The sequence below is a fragment of the Sebastes umbrosus genome, chromosome 15 (assembly GCF_015220745.1).
Source record: "Sebastes umbrosus isolate fSebUmb1 chromosome 15, fSebUmb1.pri, whole genome shotgun sequence".
Lineage (NCBI taxonomy): Eukaryota > Metazoa > Chordata > Actinopteri > Perciformes > Sebastidae > Sebastes > Sebastes umbrosus.
The window spans coordinates 17,720,343-17,738,045 of NC_051283.1; the positions used below are offsets into that span (position 1 = coordinate 17,720,343).

General features: G+C 41.6%; 1 protein-coding gene across 2 annotated transcripts in view; it reads left to right on the plus strand.

Annotated features, from left to right (window-relative positions):
* The window catches only part of tinagl1 (tubulointerstitial nephritis antigen-like 1), a 39,764-nt gene that overhangs the window by 6,899 nt on the left and 15,162 nt on the right, over positions 1-17,703 (plus strand). Inside the window, exons 1-3 of one of the 2 annotated variants that reach the window (XM_037794948.1) lie at positions 6,462-6,616; positions 11,056-11,366; positions 13,491-13,557. In XM_037794948.1, coding sequence (XP_037650876.1) covers positions 11,063-11,366; positions 13,491-13,557 — 371 coding nt within the window. In that variant the 5' untranslated portion in view covers positions 6,462-6,616; positions 11,056-11,062. Of the gene's footprint in view, positions 1-6,461; positions 6,617-11,055; positions 11,367-13,490; positions 13,558-17,703 lie in introns of those variants that run through there. The other variant, XM_037794949.1, reaches the window with a different exon arrangement.

Sequence of the window (17,703 nt, forward strand, 5' to 3'; positions counted from 1 at the left end):
CATTTCCTCCCTTTGGAAGTCAAAGAATCTTTCCCCCAAATGAGTCTTTCAACTGATTGTTGTTGTTTTAACATAAGAAGTGGTGATTTCAACACAGTTTGCATGCTACAACTAATCTGTTATATATTAGCACTTCCATGGAAACACCTCTCACCTACCAGAGATGTGTATGTGCAGCTGACAAAATACAAAAGAACCAAAGCAACAAGCCTCTGCATGCCACTACAGTATCTTTTACTTTGGTCTTCACTTAATGAGACACTGAGGCACTTCAAGGCACTGACTTTGTTTCTATTGTGTAATCTTTGGCACTGACGATATCGTGCGGTTTAATTTAAAGTAAATAAACATAAATTATCGAATGGATTTATAGTGATTGTTTGATGGTTCCAGATCTGACTAGTGATAAAGAAGACTTGAAGCGAGGCAATTCATCATTTACTCAACTTGTTTTTTGTGTGTGTGTGCGAGTGCTCTGCTGTATAGAGTTTTTAGTGTTTTAGTAAAGCTTACGCATGGTGTTTTATAATTTTATTTTTATAATGAAGTGATAACATGACTTTCAATAAATATTTAATTGTTAATTCATCATCAATAAATAATAAATATATGGTATGTAGTCTTGGAACGATGCCTAAACTGGAACGCTAAATGACTTGATGCTAAACATCGGTATAACTAGTGATGTTAGTTAGCCTAAAAGTAAATTCTTGAACATGACTCTAGAGTTGCACATACTGTATATTCTCTGAAACTGTATCTGCTGAGCTTGTAATGAATCATAAATCATGAATCGAATCAAGCAGAACTTGTTATTTCATTTTGCTGACTTGAATGAAGTTCAGAGATTTTTAGCAATTCAGTTTTTCCTGATTGAATGATTCAGAATCTGTCACTTCCCAGTCAGCAGTAATCAATCTGCAAGTCTGTGGTTTCACAATCAATATGGATCTGACATAGGAGGGGGGGCGAGGTGACAGACAGGCTGACCTTTACCGCAACTGACATCCTGTAATCCACGCTGAGCAATCCATTCCTTCATCACATGATGATGAATGTGTTTGACATTGATGGAAACTGTTTGGCAAGGGATTTCTCTATATGCAAAATGATATCATATAGCTAATAGTTACTGTTTAAAAAAAAGTTAATTGCAGCTGTGTCTACTAGAAATTAGGTTTATATAGTAGTGATGTGCAACAGCAGATATGTTTAGAAGGAAATGTAATGCTGCCAGGATTACGCTCTCTATTAACATAATAATAAGGATAACATAAGGAAACGGTTTTAATGAATATCCTGCACATAATCTGCAAAATGTTCTGTGACAACATGCAGCTAACGCATGATTAACACTTTTTATTACACGGCTTTGTTGAATACTCGTCTCAGCCTGCTGATCAGTTCACCACTAAGATACACGACAAACAGTTAGACTACACAGCCTACGGCCAGCTTTAGTTTCAGTGTTATGTAGCCGAGGGTTAAGCTGCTCCTATACTTTATGAAGTAATAAATTAATAACACAGAGGCTCCATAGTCGGCACCCTTGTCAATAACAGCGCATCACCGCTTCACGTCTTCCGTTAGTAACCATACATCAATATGAATCAATGTATCGATTAAATGATCAGCGATCAAAGATCATCGATGCAAAGGGGAAACATCAAAAAGGTCTTCCGTTTACCATCTTTGTCTTTGCTACACTGACTGGTGTCTTTTAGATATACAGAACAAAGTAGATGTAGATCCCCTCACAGGATTGAGACCTGTTTTACTCAACATGAGAAGGAATTTGAGCCTGAAACTGACCTGAACAAGAGGATTACAGAGAGAAAAGGGAACTAGTGTAGGTGTATCTCATATTCCACCCCATTAGATTGTTTGTGTAAGGGCTATGTTGTTTGAGCCTCCAAACAAAAGTACATCGACTGCTCTCAAAAACAAAGTGCCGTAACTCCAGCTGCAGAAAAGACAGGACAAACAGTACAATGAACATTCTGCTACTCTCCCAAACGTCTGTGCTTCTCATCAACACTAACATGTGGGTGTGTTTCCATACAACTACTGCTAGCTGAAACATCTAGAAAAGATTGTTGATGCACTCTGCACTCTGTCCACCACGTGTGTGCCGCCAGCACGCCCGTTCTTGTTTAATATCGGCTGCACTCGCACCACATGTTCCTGGAAAAGGAAATGCACCAGGGAGCTGAAGATGGACATGTGTCCACTCCTCCATGGGGTCAGGAGAGGAGACCTCCACCCTGACACGGTGCAGCTGGGATTCCCGGCCTTGCTGCGTTGCATCATGGGAGGATTGTGATCCAATGATGGTGGAGAAAGAGAAGGATTGTTCCTCAGGATGACTGTGTGTGTGTCTGGCCCACGCTCTCAATGCTAGATTCTTCTTCTTGAAGTTTCCTGATTAAACACATTTAAAGTCCATTAAATGCATCCGTAAGTGCACACAACTGTCTTTTTGTGTGCATGTGATCGTGTGTATGTCTTTCCCTATGGAGTCCACCCACTCTTTGTGACGTATGTATAGGCTCTATTGTTACCATGTGTGTCCTCAGCCTCCACAGTTCAGTCTATTTTCGGGGAAATGACCTCACAAACAGAAGCACTGCTGATGTGATATCTGGTTCCCTTTTTTCCTGCCGTTTCCCTGAAGAATTAAGTGTCACGGTTAAACATCTGGAGGGCTTGTCAAGGCCTGAGTCACCACAGTGGGTCGTGTGTACATATCGAATGTACACCCATATGCGGGTCTTGCAACACAACGCCTACAGATCTTGTGAAACATATTTCAGCTATCCACGGTGATTCACTATCCTCGTCTTCACTGATGAATGGCTCACACACACTCCCTCGTCTGATTCAGGGGTCTTATCTGAGGGTCCTCACACACACACCTTCTCCTACAGATGGCTACAATCAACCTCTTGTGTATTTACCATCAATGAAGCATCATATTCTTCTATACCTGACTCATTTGCTGCCAGTAGCTGTGCATTCCTTACATGTTAATACAACTGAATCACTGGACGGTAAACAACATCATATACAGTAAAACCTGTGGAAATGATTGAGGAGGTGGTGACAATGAAACACTGTAAACACAGCTTAGAGCACCTTTCTTCAGGAGGTATGAGGTTGAGTAAGAGAGACGTTAAAAACCATAATTATAGTCTTGTTTGAAATGCGAACCTGTTACCCAGAACAGTCTCATCTTTGCTCACATTACTGAAAGAAACTGTCTGAGAGCTTTTCATTTCTGTCATGTAAGTTAGAGACACTGGGGCTCACCTGGTAGAGCAGGCGCCCCATGTACTAAGACAGGCTGTTCTTACACACCGTTCGTAGCTATACCTACGAAAAGTAATGCACTGTAATTCCTGTATATCCCACAAAATCAATTTGTGTGTAGTTAACTTAATTGTGAGCCAGGAAATATAAATAGTGGTGGGTAAATACCGTACTTTCGCCCAGAAGAGTGGTGTTCGCGTCCCGTGTGAAACCAGATGTCAACGTTGATTTATTTATCACGTAAGTTACGAACTTAAGTAACGCCACTTCCAGAGTCATTTCAAGCCAAACCACAATCTTTTCCTAAACCTAACTAAGTAGTTTTGTTGCCAAACCTAAGGAAGTTGTTTCCTGTGAAGACGGAAGATTATTTTGAAAAGGCTGTATGCATGTAACGAGTGGAAATTGACACGTGTTGCTGGACATTCGTAGGAAACAAACGAAAAAGGAGCAATAACTTTTTTGTAAGAGATCATACGAACCGTTGTATGAGGATACGTTGACTAAGACTGAGTCCTTACTGCAGCGGCCTTGGTTCGAATTCGACCCGTGGCCCTATACTGCATGTCGTTCCCTCTCTTTCCCCCTTTCCTTTCTCTCTTCTATCCAATAAAAGGCAAAAAAAAGCCCAAAAAATTATCTTAAAAAAAGAGACACTGTTTTGAACCTTGCAGATTATTGACTCAGGCCGGACGAATGCCTGTGTCCTTTTAGAATGATGGATGTCACTTCCTGTGTACGCCTTTCTTGTCAGCTTGAATGTTCAGTATTTTACATTTAAGCCAAAAAGCCATATATCTTTCAGAAACCTAGTAAAACTGCAAAAAGGGTTAAATGATACAGCAGTTGCCACAGACAGTACCATTCCGCAGTATGCTGCCTTTAGCAGTTAATTTGGGTTTTTCCATCCTGTGGTGTGTCTGTTGTGAGTACATACAGAGTAGCGGTGTGCTGTATCTCTATAACAAGCAGAGGTATGTGTCTCTGAATGCTTGTGGTGGGGCCTCTGTTAGCATTGTGTGAGCTAATAGTGAATTCTTTTGAAATCCGTTTCAGAGTTCAGATGTCCAAATAATTGCCAACATATTAGAATCAACATTTGAGCAGGTGTTGTAGTATTTTTATAAGTTTGTATTTAAAACTGCTTAATTGACTGATTTATTAATATGCGTCACCCAGGCTATATCAGATTGTTTTGGGAAACCGTTATCAGGAGTATTGGCTGATCATTGGGAGCACGGCTGACCTTTTAGAGGACACTGAACGTTTTCTATAAATGTTCTACAAGTGCTAATTATGTTGAGCAAATTAAACATGTGGACATTTAAGCACCTTTGTGTAGGCAATGTTCCCTTTTGTCCTGAAAGGCTTTTTGAGGAGCCCTGCCCTCCCCAACCCAACTGCACTGCGTCGCAGTTTATTGATTCAGCCTTAAGCTTATTGATCAACCTAAAGGGGGGTCTATGGCACAGCTGTGTCTTCCTGGACCACCATGTCAGTCTCCTAAATACCTATTCAGCATTCTTATCCAGAAACATGCAAAAAAGCCGAAAACAAATCTCACACTTAATAAGAGTGGACATTGCTGATATTGTGTCTTTAATTTGGCATCAAATATTAGGGCTGCAACCGACGATTATTTTCATTGTCGAATAATCTGTTGATTATTTTCTTGAGTAATTGATTCGTTTTTTGTTCTATGTTTATATACTGTATACATTATATACTGGAATTTTAATTATTGTTTAAGTTTTGACCAATTTATTGTGGCATTAAAAAAAGTGTACAGTTGAATTGTAATTCCTGTTAATTTTGATGATTTTTACCAAGTTGCTGGTGTACTATTTATTTATTTACGATTTATACGATTATTTTAACAATAAATAACAATTAATGAAATTTCTATTATATTCTTTTGTTTCACAAAGTTAGGAAAGCAATATTCAAGTCAAGCCTGATGTTGTCTTACACATAAAATAATGATCCCAGTCACTTCCACACATTGAGGCATACAGCTTATTAATTAAACACTGGTACCCAAAGCCCAGGTATCGCTATCGGGACTGAAAAAGTTGGATTGGTGCATCACCATAAAATGTCAGAAAATTGTGAAAACTGTCGATCGGTGTTTCTCAAAGCCCAAGATGACGTCCTCAAATGTCTTGTTTTGTCCACAACTCAAAGACATTCAGTTTACCATCATAGAGGAGTAAAGAAACCAGAAATTATTCACATTTAAGAAGCTGGAATCAGAGAATTTTGACTCAATCACTCAAACCGGTTAATCAACTATCAATATATATGGCAATGATAGTTGACATCTAATCGATTATGTGATTAATTGTTGCAGCTCTATCAAATATAAACATAGCCATCTTTTCAGCAGACTGAATCATATACAGTATAGATGAGAGGGTTTATAACTTCATTTATTCATGAATGCTAAATTACAAAAAGCCTATCCACTGATTCAATAAATCCAGTTAAAAACCCCTCATTCCTTATTAATTTCCTGAACTGAATCTATTCAGGTTGGAAAGGAGGAGATGTTGCGACATAGAGGCAAATGATGTAAACAGATCCAAGACACGTGGATCATGCAGAATGAAAACATCCGGAATATTTTTATACATTCGGAGTACTTGGCCTCCGTACAAACACCTGCCAAAACTTCCCCTCCGGAGGCTAGTTTGTAAGTTTCTAGGAGCTGGGAGGTGCTCTTCCACAGGCTATCCCATAATTTCCTGGCTGCCTGAGGTGAAGATATGCAACCCGTGACCACTAGATGGTGAGCAGGAGGTCAGCAGTGTGTCGACCACAAGTAGATTTGACCCTGTGGGTAAAAGCCACAGATAGTGGAGGGGGGGGAAACGCTGCTGTTGAAGTGAAAGTGACAGTGGAAAGAAAATAGAAGAAGCAGAGTGAATCTAGATGAGTGCAAACCAGTTCACTTTAAGATGGAAGGTTCTAGTCTGATAAGGAGAGGAAAGGCATGAAGAGATAGCAAAGGGAAAGTGTGAGTGTGTGTGTGTGAGAGAGAGAGAGAGAGAGAGAGCAGAGATTTGAGCAGGAGGCAGTGAAGCAGGGGCAGAGAGTGAAGGGGGGTAATGGAGGGGGGAGTGGTTTGCCCGTCTTACTGCCTATATATAGAGAAGACAGTCTGACAGAGCAGATCCAGTGAGACAGTGAGCAACAGAGACAAGAGAGACAGACTTTTCACCTGTGGATGACGTCCTGAGCAACACCTCAGCAAAGCTCTGCAGTTTTCTATCGGATTACAAAACCAGGATTTCTCTCTCAAGTCGAGGTAACAACAGCTTTTTGCTTTCTTCCCTTTTCAACCTGCTATATGCCAGACTCCAGGCAGGTGCAGGCTGACCGTCACAGTGATCTCATGTTACTTTAAATATCTTTTTGATTCATGGAAACTTTTCTTTTGATTCATATGTTTGCTTATTTTTTCTGAGATTAGAACTAAATCCTCTGTGCTTTATTTCGCCAATGGCACAGAACTGAAGTCAAGACTTTACTGTTACAACATATTTACCTTCTGGGTGTGTGTATATCAGAATATGAGTGGGAGACTGGTGAGATTTTTTTTTTTTTTTCAAGAGGTTATTGAGTCCAGTGAGTTTGTGGCGGCTCCTCTTGTGTAATTCACAATAAGACTGATTACACACACACACAAGACCAAGTTATCCCGTCACTCACCTGTTGTGGTGCAGCAGGCCTCATTAGACACCTGCACGGTACTAATAACTGTTCTCCTTGACCTGGCGGGTGTTTTAAAAATAGAGCTGGACAGATAGTAGTCAAGGACACAGAGGGTACCGCAGCTGAAAGGGCTCTTACACAGATATATACTGTATTATCTGCTGGGTGGTGCAGTGATATCTCAAAGTTCAGCTGTGTGTGAAGGAAAGTGAAGAGAGTTGAGTCATATAGGGTGAAGTGTGAGCAGGGAACATTAAAGGTTTGGTTCACCCAAATGTACCTCTAGTAGCCATGCAGATAGTTTTGGTTTTTAGTTGTACAGGTTTTGAGATATCTGTCTGATATTTCCGCCTCCACCCCACACATTTTTATTTCTGGTTCCCAAAGTATTGAAAATGTACATTTAAAATGTTAAATACTTTTATAGAGTCAATTTCTTCAGTGGAAAGTAGTGTCACATTGAGGTCTGTGCATTTATCAAGACCAACCTGGACACTGTTTTTGCAAAAAGGTGCTACCCTTATGTTATATAATTTGGGTGAACCGACCCTTTTAATAATGAAATACCTGCATGTGTTTTTGATATAATCAGAGATTCCTCAGTGAAGTTTGTTGTGAAGTTATGAAGATGGTCCTGAAGCTGAGCAAGTGACATTTCTACTACTTCTACTGTGTGATGTGTGTATGTATGTACATTATGTATATGTGTGTTTGAGAGTGTGTGTGTGTGGTTTGCCTTTGCTGAGGGTTCATCTGTCCTGTAGCTGCAGTGTGGGATCAGTAGCTTGGTTACAGCTGTCTGGAGCGCTGATGGGCCATATGGCAGCTTCTGTGAAACCCTCGTTTCATGAGACTAAAAGGAGCTGAGAATATGGACTCATCAGCTAAAATGTCTGTAATCTGCTGTACCAAACACAATCAAATGTATTGATTATTTTTGAATATTTTTTGGGGCATTTTTTTGGGGAGTTTAAAGGAATATTTCACCCACAAAATGAGCATTATCAATTAATCACCCCGTGTTACCTTGAATTTGTGAAGGAAACTTAGCTTTTTCTCGCATGCCTCCAGGGTGAACGGCAAATCCGAAAACGGAGCAAATCCTCGATGAATTGACGTAAACGGGGTCCAGGTTTAACAACAGCAAAACTATATAAAAAATCCGTTCACACATGCATTTTCGTCAAAATCGTTCAAAGGAATACTTCACACACAAAATTACCATTTGTATATCAATTACTCACCCTGTGTTATGTTGAATTCTTGAAAATAATTTTGTTTTTCATGAATGCCTCCACGGTGAACGAAGAATTGGAAACGGAGTAAATCCTTTATAAATTGAAGTAAATGGCAACAGCAAAACTTTATCAAAATCCTTTTACAAAAACTCTCACACAATTTGTGCAGTATAATCCAAGTCTCGTTTATCCAGTCCTTTGCTCACTACTTCCCAAACACATGCATCTTCGCCAAAATCGTTTGCTGTCGTTAAACCTGAACCCTGTTTACGTCAATTCATCAAGGATTTACCACCGTCGAAGCATGCGAGAAAAACAATTTGAAAAACATTTTGTGAGTGAAGTATTCTTTTAAGTTACTCTACAAGTGGAAAGGATGAAGTGGAAGTTATTGATTTAATGTGCTGTCAGCAGACAGCAATACGATCAGCACTTGTGTTTTTTCACGCTGACAGTTTGACCCGAAGGCCTCAGCAGCTCGTTGAGCAGACTGGTGGGTGTTTTATTGCACTGCTGCTCAGAGTCTGCCATAACAAAACACTTGTGTAAAGGAGGAGTCCTGCCCATCCCATGCTGCCATATGCCCCAGTATGTGTGCGTGTGTGTGTGTGTGTGTGTGTGTGTGGCTGTGTGTGTGCGATTCAACTAAAGGAGCAGTCATGCAGAAAACAGGACAGCAAAGATCTTTTCCGGAGCCCTGCTTTATGTGCAGAGGGTCCATTGTGCTCTGAGATCTGATTGGATAATTAATGATGCTATTTATGTAAGCAGCGGGCCAACCCCTCGTCTTTGTCCGGCCCCATATAGACTCACGCACTCAGTAACCTGAGACCAATACACACACACACATCCACACAAGCAACCATACATATGGATGATTGTTTGACCTTTTGTTAAGCCAAAGAGGGAGAGTTGTGGATTGCTCATTTATACACACACACACTAAGCCTGGTCATTGAAGGTGTTACACGTGCGTATACCCGTACTAGGGGTGGGGGAAAAAATCAATACTATATAGTGTCGCGATATTTTATGTGGCAATATTGTATCGATGCACAGACGTCAAGTATCGATCTTTTATTATATAAACTATTAACCTCTTAACAAATCGACGATGGGCCCGGTCACTATTCTGTCTTTTAGAGGTTGTAGCGGGTTCAGTCTTACAGCTAGAGTGAAGATACTGATATCATATGACACTAGAAAACCTAAGGAAATGTGATACCAACCATGTCATGCCAACGCTAAATAACGCTCCAAAGGTAAGGTTAAATTTTGGCGAGGAAAAACTGGCATGGCCATTTTCAAAGGGGTCCCTTGACCTCTGACCTCAAGATATGTGAATGAAAACTCTGAGATTAGAAAAGAGAAAAACTTATCTTATTAGATAAAACAGATGTTGACAAACTGCATAATTTGCATTTGAAAAAAGTTAATATATCGCACTATTTATATATTTATCGCAATACTCAGCATATCGCAAGATCGTAACGGGACTTAAGTATCGTGATAATATTGTATCGTGGGGCCTCTGGTGATTCCCACCCCCAACCCATACAAGAAAATAACTAGCGTGACAATAAAACCAATGGAGGAAACTGTAACACTGACAATGTGGCCATGTGGAACTTTAAGAAAATCCAGATCAGGTGACACAAATGGTGAAAAGGTTCCTTTAATAGCAGTTGATAAAATGATTCGGCTTCAGCTCCATTAAAATTTTCATTTCTCAAATCACTCAAAGTGTTGATTTTCTTTGATTTTACCCATTAAAACCAGAGTCACCATCAGTTTCTGTGTCTGTGTTAAACAGTCATTTACTGTATATTCATGGTTTCCCTCTGCCTGCCCTGTTACCATGCCCCAGCATGGCATCTGGATAAACGTTATTGTCTCTGAGGTTCATTAATACTGGATGTGGGCTGTGTCTGTTCATTCAGACTATTTCCTCGAGTGTGACAGATTAGCTCTGACAGCAGGACATTACTTTATTTCCGGGGCTGATATAGCATGCTAATCTGGGACGATAGCGTCCCCTCCCTCATACTGGTAACTGCACAGGCTGGTCCCCCTTAGATAAAGTAAAACATTTAATTACAGGGTGATTATAGTGCAGATGGATTTATGTCACTGCAATGCAAACAGTGCACCATTAGTGAAAATAATAACCGTTCAAGAGGGACTATATACCAGCACTTATTAAGGAAAAATATAGTGAAATCATATGAAGGGTTTGAGAGTAAAAAAAAAAAAGGTAGCTAAATAACCTTTCACCTAAGAAGAAGTGATCCCGTCATACATCATTCAACACGTGTAAAAACCTCATCACATACTGGTTTTCCCATCACTTTCTTGCTAAGTGCATTTTCATATTTAGCTGCTTGTTTGTCTTGGATGCCTGAAAGGAAAGTTGGAAAAAAATAAGCAGATGATCTCCAAGGATCATGTGGATTTGCTGCCAGCTCTGTTTAAATGTATCTTTGTGTGTATATGTGTGTTACTGAGTGTATGTGTGTCACTGTGTATGTGCATTACACAGCGGGGGGTGAATAGTGTGTTGGCAGCAGTCATACCCCAATTATGCTGCTCACAGTGCGACCTCTTCACCTCTCTTCCTGTGGAAGAGTGAGACATTTGGAGTGTGTCTCTCATTGGGAAAAGCAGGCCAACGTTCATTAACATTTTTCCACTTCATCATATCATATCATATCATATCACCCTGCAAGAATAAGGATTATAGAAGACCATATATTAAACGTCTTATATCCCATTTCCTGTCCCCTTCCTTTCACAGATTTACCATGAAGCTCTTCCTGTTGACGGTGGCGGCGCTGCTCCTGGTGGTGGGAGAGAGCGCTGCAGAAAGAATCCTGTCCAGAAGGACCAAGAGGGAGCTCGCCAGTCCGCTCCACGTCGGAGGCATCAGGGACCCGTTTGGCTCCTACTGCGAGAGGAGAGGAGGCTGCTGCCCCGGCAGAGACGACCTGTGCACGGTTCCCTACCTGGACACCATCTGCTACTGCGACCTGTTCTGCAACCGCACCGTCTCCGACTGCTGCCCCGACTTCTGGGGTCACTGTCTAGGCATCGAGCCACCTTTCATAGGTAAGTAAAGGGTGACACAAGTGGATGTGTAAAAAATGTGCTTGTATGTGCATCAGTGAGTTTTTCATCAGGTGTGTGTGTGGGTCTGTCGTAGTTAGTTGAGCTGAGTCACAGAACCCCGCTGACAGACTTTATGCTGGATCACAGCGCATAGCAGCATGACACCTGAAAATTAATCACAATTACATACCTGCTCTCTTAAAGTCACAAGAAAGAAACATGCTTGCGATCAGGGACTGTACGGAAATTATTGGGCACATGAACGCCATCTTTTTGATGTCTGTTTGATCTCTTTTTTATTAATAAATCTCAGAAGGGAAGGCTGAAATAAAATATAAATATGAGGGGAGAAAAAATAAAAGACTCTCCCAGTGGGCAACTCCAAGTCTGAAAAGGGAAGCCACTGAGGAAGTGCCTTAAACTTGCATTCTTTCTAATAGCTGATGATGTTCATTTTGTAAATTATGGTCCCATTTAGAGTCAAATAGACCATAAATCAGGGTCCACGACGTTGTCCGGTCTGGGATTTGTCCGTGTTTACGTCTTACAACTTTAACCCTTTCAGAGTGTGTTTCAAAACGGCAGTCCACAAGCCAATGGGTGACGTCACGGTGACTACGTCCACTTCTTATATACAGTCTATGAACTCGCTCCTGCCCGCCAAAAAAAGTCAGATTACTCTCCCCTCAGTGAAGAATGAAATTACAATCTGATCATCCTCTGATAATTTGTGTACATAAGTTAAGATTTAGCTCATTTCCCCATCTACCTAACTCACTACATTTGGACTCCCCACAGCTATATTACCATTCTCTCAATGCCGAGGTGTAAAATGTGCCAGCGACAGCAGAGGCCTACCTGTGAACAGAATGGGGAACAGTAGGCTTCTTATTAACCCAGACAGAGGGAGGGAGGGAGGAGGGGTGGATGGAGAGATGAATGGAGGTCAGGAGAAAGAATGTGGGCTATGTGGAGGGAGGGAGAGACAGACGGGAGGCAGAGGGGACGGTGCAGGTATGTGTTCCCTGGACGACAAGGTAGGGGGATCACGAGGTGGGGACACAATGCATGTTTAAAATATCTGACCACACAGTCGCACCGCCTGGACGACTGCTATGGTGCTTCAAAAGGAAGGAGGTGACAGATTTGTCTTTCTCTTATCGCTGCCCTGCAGTGACAGATTGTTCTAGTCCATAACTCAATATTCAAAGCTTTATTCAGCTGGACTTTGTCCTCAAAATCAGTGTATACTTTTTCAATAATCACTCAAGTGTTGCATTATCCTACATGAAACCGCATACTTTCACTATAAAATCCTATGACAATGAGTAACTTGTCACACTCTTCAGCTCTGCGGTAACTGAGTTGTGACAGACGGGGCGAGACAGCTGTGAGGGGGATGATGGGTAACAGAGGGCCTCAGTCATAAATCACACAATCAGCTCTGGGCCTCACACCAGAGGCAAAGGAAACCTGCTCACACTGTAAATTTCTCCGCCAGCTCCTGCTCTAAATTCCATATGAAATACACACTGACAGCACCTTCCACTGTAAATCAGCTTGTAGATAAACCTCATTGTGAATCTGTCACCAAGTCCAATATAGTTTTCACAATCTGTAAGTGAGCAGGGTTGAAACCTCAAGTGTAACGGGTCAAATTCATTCATTTTTTTTGTGGTTTATGACGATGCTGAGTGGACCAGTGCAGCTCACAAATGTTAATGGGTTTCTGGTGCTTAATCATGGATGTAATGGACGGGCTACTTTTGCGGCCCTTTCCCTCGATTTCACTGGAGGTGGCGAAGTGAAGCGTAAGCTGGTTAAAGCATGACGAGGGCCCAGGAAGCCTGGGAAGGCAGGAAAGAAGCTAACGCCACATTCCTACACTGGATTACTGGAGCTCAGAGCTCCTTAGACCTCACATATACTGTGTGTGTGTGCACTCACACACACACACACACCTGGGGAGTTTAGTAGTACTTTTTTATTGTGATCGCAAGTGTAGGAATTCGGCCAGTGTGATTGTATTTTATTAAGTGTGAGTGCTGTATATCTAAGTGCATCTCTGTCTCCCATTTGTATATTTGCATATATATTAAGTTTCCCCTCGTTGTCTCCTCTCAGGCACCTGCGAAAGAAATGGATTCAAGTTCTTTTCAGGGCAAACATACAAAGAGAACTGCAATTTATGGTATGTAAACCCCTCTTTCTTCCTCTTATTTCTCTTTCAACTTAAATCCTGGGCTTTCCCTGGACTCTTAAGTAGCTTAAAGCTTGAAAAACATTGCTTCCCCTCACTTCATCTATATGCTCTACTTGTTCTAACACTTCACATGAACCATTACATGCTCATACTGAGTGAAATATTCAAACCCAAGATGTTTTTTTTATGGATGAACCATTACGACAAATTATAGATGTCTCACATTTCTCCAAATTTCATGCTGACATGAAGTACTTGGTGTTCTTAAAACCTCTGGGATCTGTACTGGAGTTTAAAAATAAAGTTGGGTGGGTTTACAAAATATGTGTGTGCGCAGCATGTGTTTCTAATAATAAAGCCACTAGTGGCGTAATATTCAGTTTTTATATCTGTATTTCGGGTGGAAATCTTCATATATTTATACACACTGTCTACCTCCACTTCCTCTACTGTATGTCTTCCTTCTTTGTCCATACTAGACCTTTTTCTTGTAAGTCATTTTGACAGCAGAAAAAGCACAGGTGTAAATATTAAAATGAATAATGGCTGGATAACATTTAGCTGCTGCAGTTTCAGGGTCCTGGTATTATGCATGCTGGCTCACTGTTAAACTGTCATGACTTACTGGGACACTTGATGATGTTATTAGTAACACTTGTGCTTTTCCTACTATGACAAGTTAAAATGACGACGCTATGAAAAAGGCAGATAGTTCAGTATGAGAGAAGTGAGATGGAGAAAAATACATACTTAAAATGAGGGAAATACGGGGCTTTAGGCTCGTTTTAAGTTACCTTGCACGGCAGCTGGATTCTTGTGATTTCACAAGATCACACAAAAAGCTGACTTATCAGGCTTCAAGTAATGTGTTTGTGTCTGAACCACAGTGGTTTGGACCAATCGGCGTCCTGTGAGGAGCTACTGGCAGCTACGGCCGTGGTTTAGGTGTGTGTGACGCGACACAGAGAGGCGACTGTTCGTTCTAAACAATAATGGCAGCTCCGAAAGAGGTTAACGTAGATGCTGCAAGAGCATCAGTTATATCAGAACTGGAGGGTATTTCCTCATTGAAAGAAGAGCAAAGAACAGCACTGAAGGTTTTCTCGATAGAAAAAAAATGTTTTTGCTCTTCTTCCGAGTTGCTTTGGCAAGAAGTTCATCGAATCACCTGCCAAGTATTATTTAATAGTGCCAAACAGTTTCCAATGACGGCTTCTCAGATGGTTCTGTGTAAACAAATTATCAGTTGGGTCAGGTTATGTTTTAAGTGCTATGGAGAATTATATTTGGTCTTGATAAAGTCAGTTATTACTCATTCAAAAGCCTGTTATGTGCTGACAAGAAGTGAAGGACAGCTTCTGTGTCTGTAACTGGAGGAACAGTAGCTTCATGACTGAGGATATATCAAAACAGGCCCCATGCTAATGTTTCCCATCTAGTAGATATGTTGTGTGTGTGCTAACTTCAACAGTGTCTTTCATACTACTGGTGCATTTAATCATAATTGAAATAGATTTTCTTTTGAGATTCTGAACCGTTTACTTACTTTGATGTTTTTACTCTTAGATCTCCTTGACAATGTTGTATTATTTTTCCAGTCGGACAAATTCACAAACAGTTCTTTACTTTATGACCCTGACATGAGCTGAAGAGTTTCTAAAAACAGTGTTTAAGATTAGCTCTCAGTGACAGTAAAGTGTCTTTTATCTCCGTGGCCTTCTGCACCCTGAGGACAACAGAGTCCATGTGGATGTTGTCATTTTTCTGCGTGATAATCAACAGTAGTCAAGGAGAGGGAAAACAGATCTTGAGAGACTAGAGGAAGGAGACGGAGGAGGTCAAGTGAGTGAAAGCGGGTAGAAGGGAGATTGAATTCCTCACTGTGGTTTCTCACATCTATGTCATTTGATGTTCCTCAAAGACCCTGTGTACGTGTTAGAACATGCACACGGATGTTGATTTAGCATCCATTTGTACATCCTTATTATATTTATCCTCATGCAACAAGAACACACTGTGGCTGTTTGTCACGACACGTCTAACCACGCTGACCCCGCCGATCTCCACATCTGCTTTAAACCTCGCAGCTGTTTGACTCCAGAAGCTGCGCCGTGTCAATCTGATAGGCCTGAAGTATGACTTTTTATCATGGCAGCTCAATTAGGTTTGACGTAAAGGGTCTGATGGGTGCGTAGTTGATAAATGGCGGGGCGTGTGTTTCTTTCTTCTTGAGCAAACATAAGCTGCGTGTTAAAAATAACCTCCCAGTTCACCAGAAAACAGCGTTTATGTGCTAACTCCCCCTTTCACCGGCAAACAAAAGAGTCCTATGCACATACGCTCTCACACGTGCTTGTTAAGGCAATACACATGGATGCTTGAAAAATTGCACCACAGCTTTGGCGCAGAGGGACACACACACTCCCTTTTCCTGCTCCCACTCTCTCCACTTATTAATTTCCCTAATGTGCATCCTCCCAGATCGCAGAATCAGGGCTGCAGGGTGGAGGACCGGGCTTCCGCTTCGAGTCCACACATAGCTCTCCCTCTTTCACCTCAAAACCCTCTCATTAGCAGAGGTCAAGCTCCCGCACACTGTAATCTAACCTCCTACAGATCTTGACTAATCACTGGCCAAATATCACTGGTGAAAAGCTGCTCTTTGACCATCAGTATCACAATCTGTAAAACTTTATCTATCAGCTTGAAATAACTGGCAGATTGTGTGAGTGCAAGACAACATAGAAACACAACTTGTGCACAGGGAAGACACCATAGTCTTGGTTTCCTGGGCAAGAGGTGATAACGTTACTCTCTCCGGAGGTAACCCCCGTCACTTCTTTCAGCTGCTGGGAAACAAGACACGGGAAACCTCTATTGGTCTTGAGGAGCAGCAGCATTTATTTCTGCACAAACTGCAACTTCCACTGTACATTCACTTGATATTCTCAAAGCTAAGCTCTCTTCTGCTCCGCCGCTCTCTCTCTCTTGCTTCACCACTCACTTCCCACGTGCACACACACTCCCGCAACACTAGTTTTCCCCCCGACGTTGGTCACATTCCTCTTTTGCAAGACGGCTTCTCTAGATATAACTTTGTTTTTTGTGCTTCCGTGGAGTTTGTGTTGGAGTCTGAGGGGGCTGGTTGTTGGTTGTCATTAGCGGACTCCATTTCGAACCGATCGTTAGCTATGGTTGCACACTTTTAGCCTTGAAGTGGAGCTGGAAATAAAGGCACTCACTAGCGCACATGAAGACCGGCCCGGATTCTTCCCATTAAAATCAGTCTACAGGCTGATAGAGCAAACCCAGAAAGTTGCTGAAGGTCTCATATTTTAGGTTAAGCTAAAACCTGTTCACACATTGGCAATAAAAAAACAATTAAAAAACGTTTATACACTGTAAAAATGTACATACAGTCCCTTTTAAAGCAATGCTTATGTTGTGTGTGTGTGAAGATACATCATGATATGTGTGGCAAGCAGTCTTTTGTTGCGTTAATGGGATCCCCAGCTGAGACCATTTCCTCCCTGAGCTGTTGGCATCCTGATAACTCTTTATCTGCTCCAAATGATCTGAAACGCGGCGCCTCCTGCTCGCGTCGGCAATCTCACGCAGCCCCCGAAGGAGCAACTATCTCCGCTATAATTTGGCAGCAGCTCTGCTCCGCTGGCGTGTACTTCAGATTGGACAGCAGCCAAAAATCAAAACCGAAATCAAAATTGTTTTCTAGTTTCTCAGATTGAGTAGATACGTCATATCTGAACGCACACAAACATGGCTCTGTTCCCACTGATCTGGCAGGATATGGCAAGACAATCATGTCGCCCAGAGGTGTCTGTTGTTTGTATATGTGCAAGTGTGTGTATGGTCTCAGAGGTGAAGATGGTGTCTCTCTCTAATATGGAGTGTGACGGAGAATGTGAAATACGGCCTCCCACTGTCCTCGGAGCCGTCGTATTTCTTTCTCAGTCACACTCTGACCCCTGTCTCTATGAGTCTGTCATTACTCCTGTCCCTGCGTGTGTGTACAGTACTATCACTGTGTGAATTTATTGTTGTTTTTGACCCACTGGCGCTGAGCTGCATGTATGAGTTCCTGCTGGAGGTAGGGAGAGGTCAAAGGTCAATCAG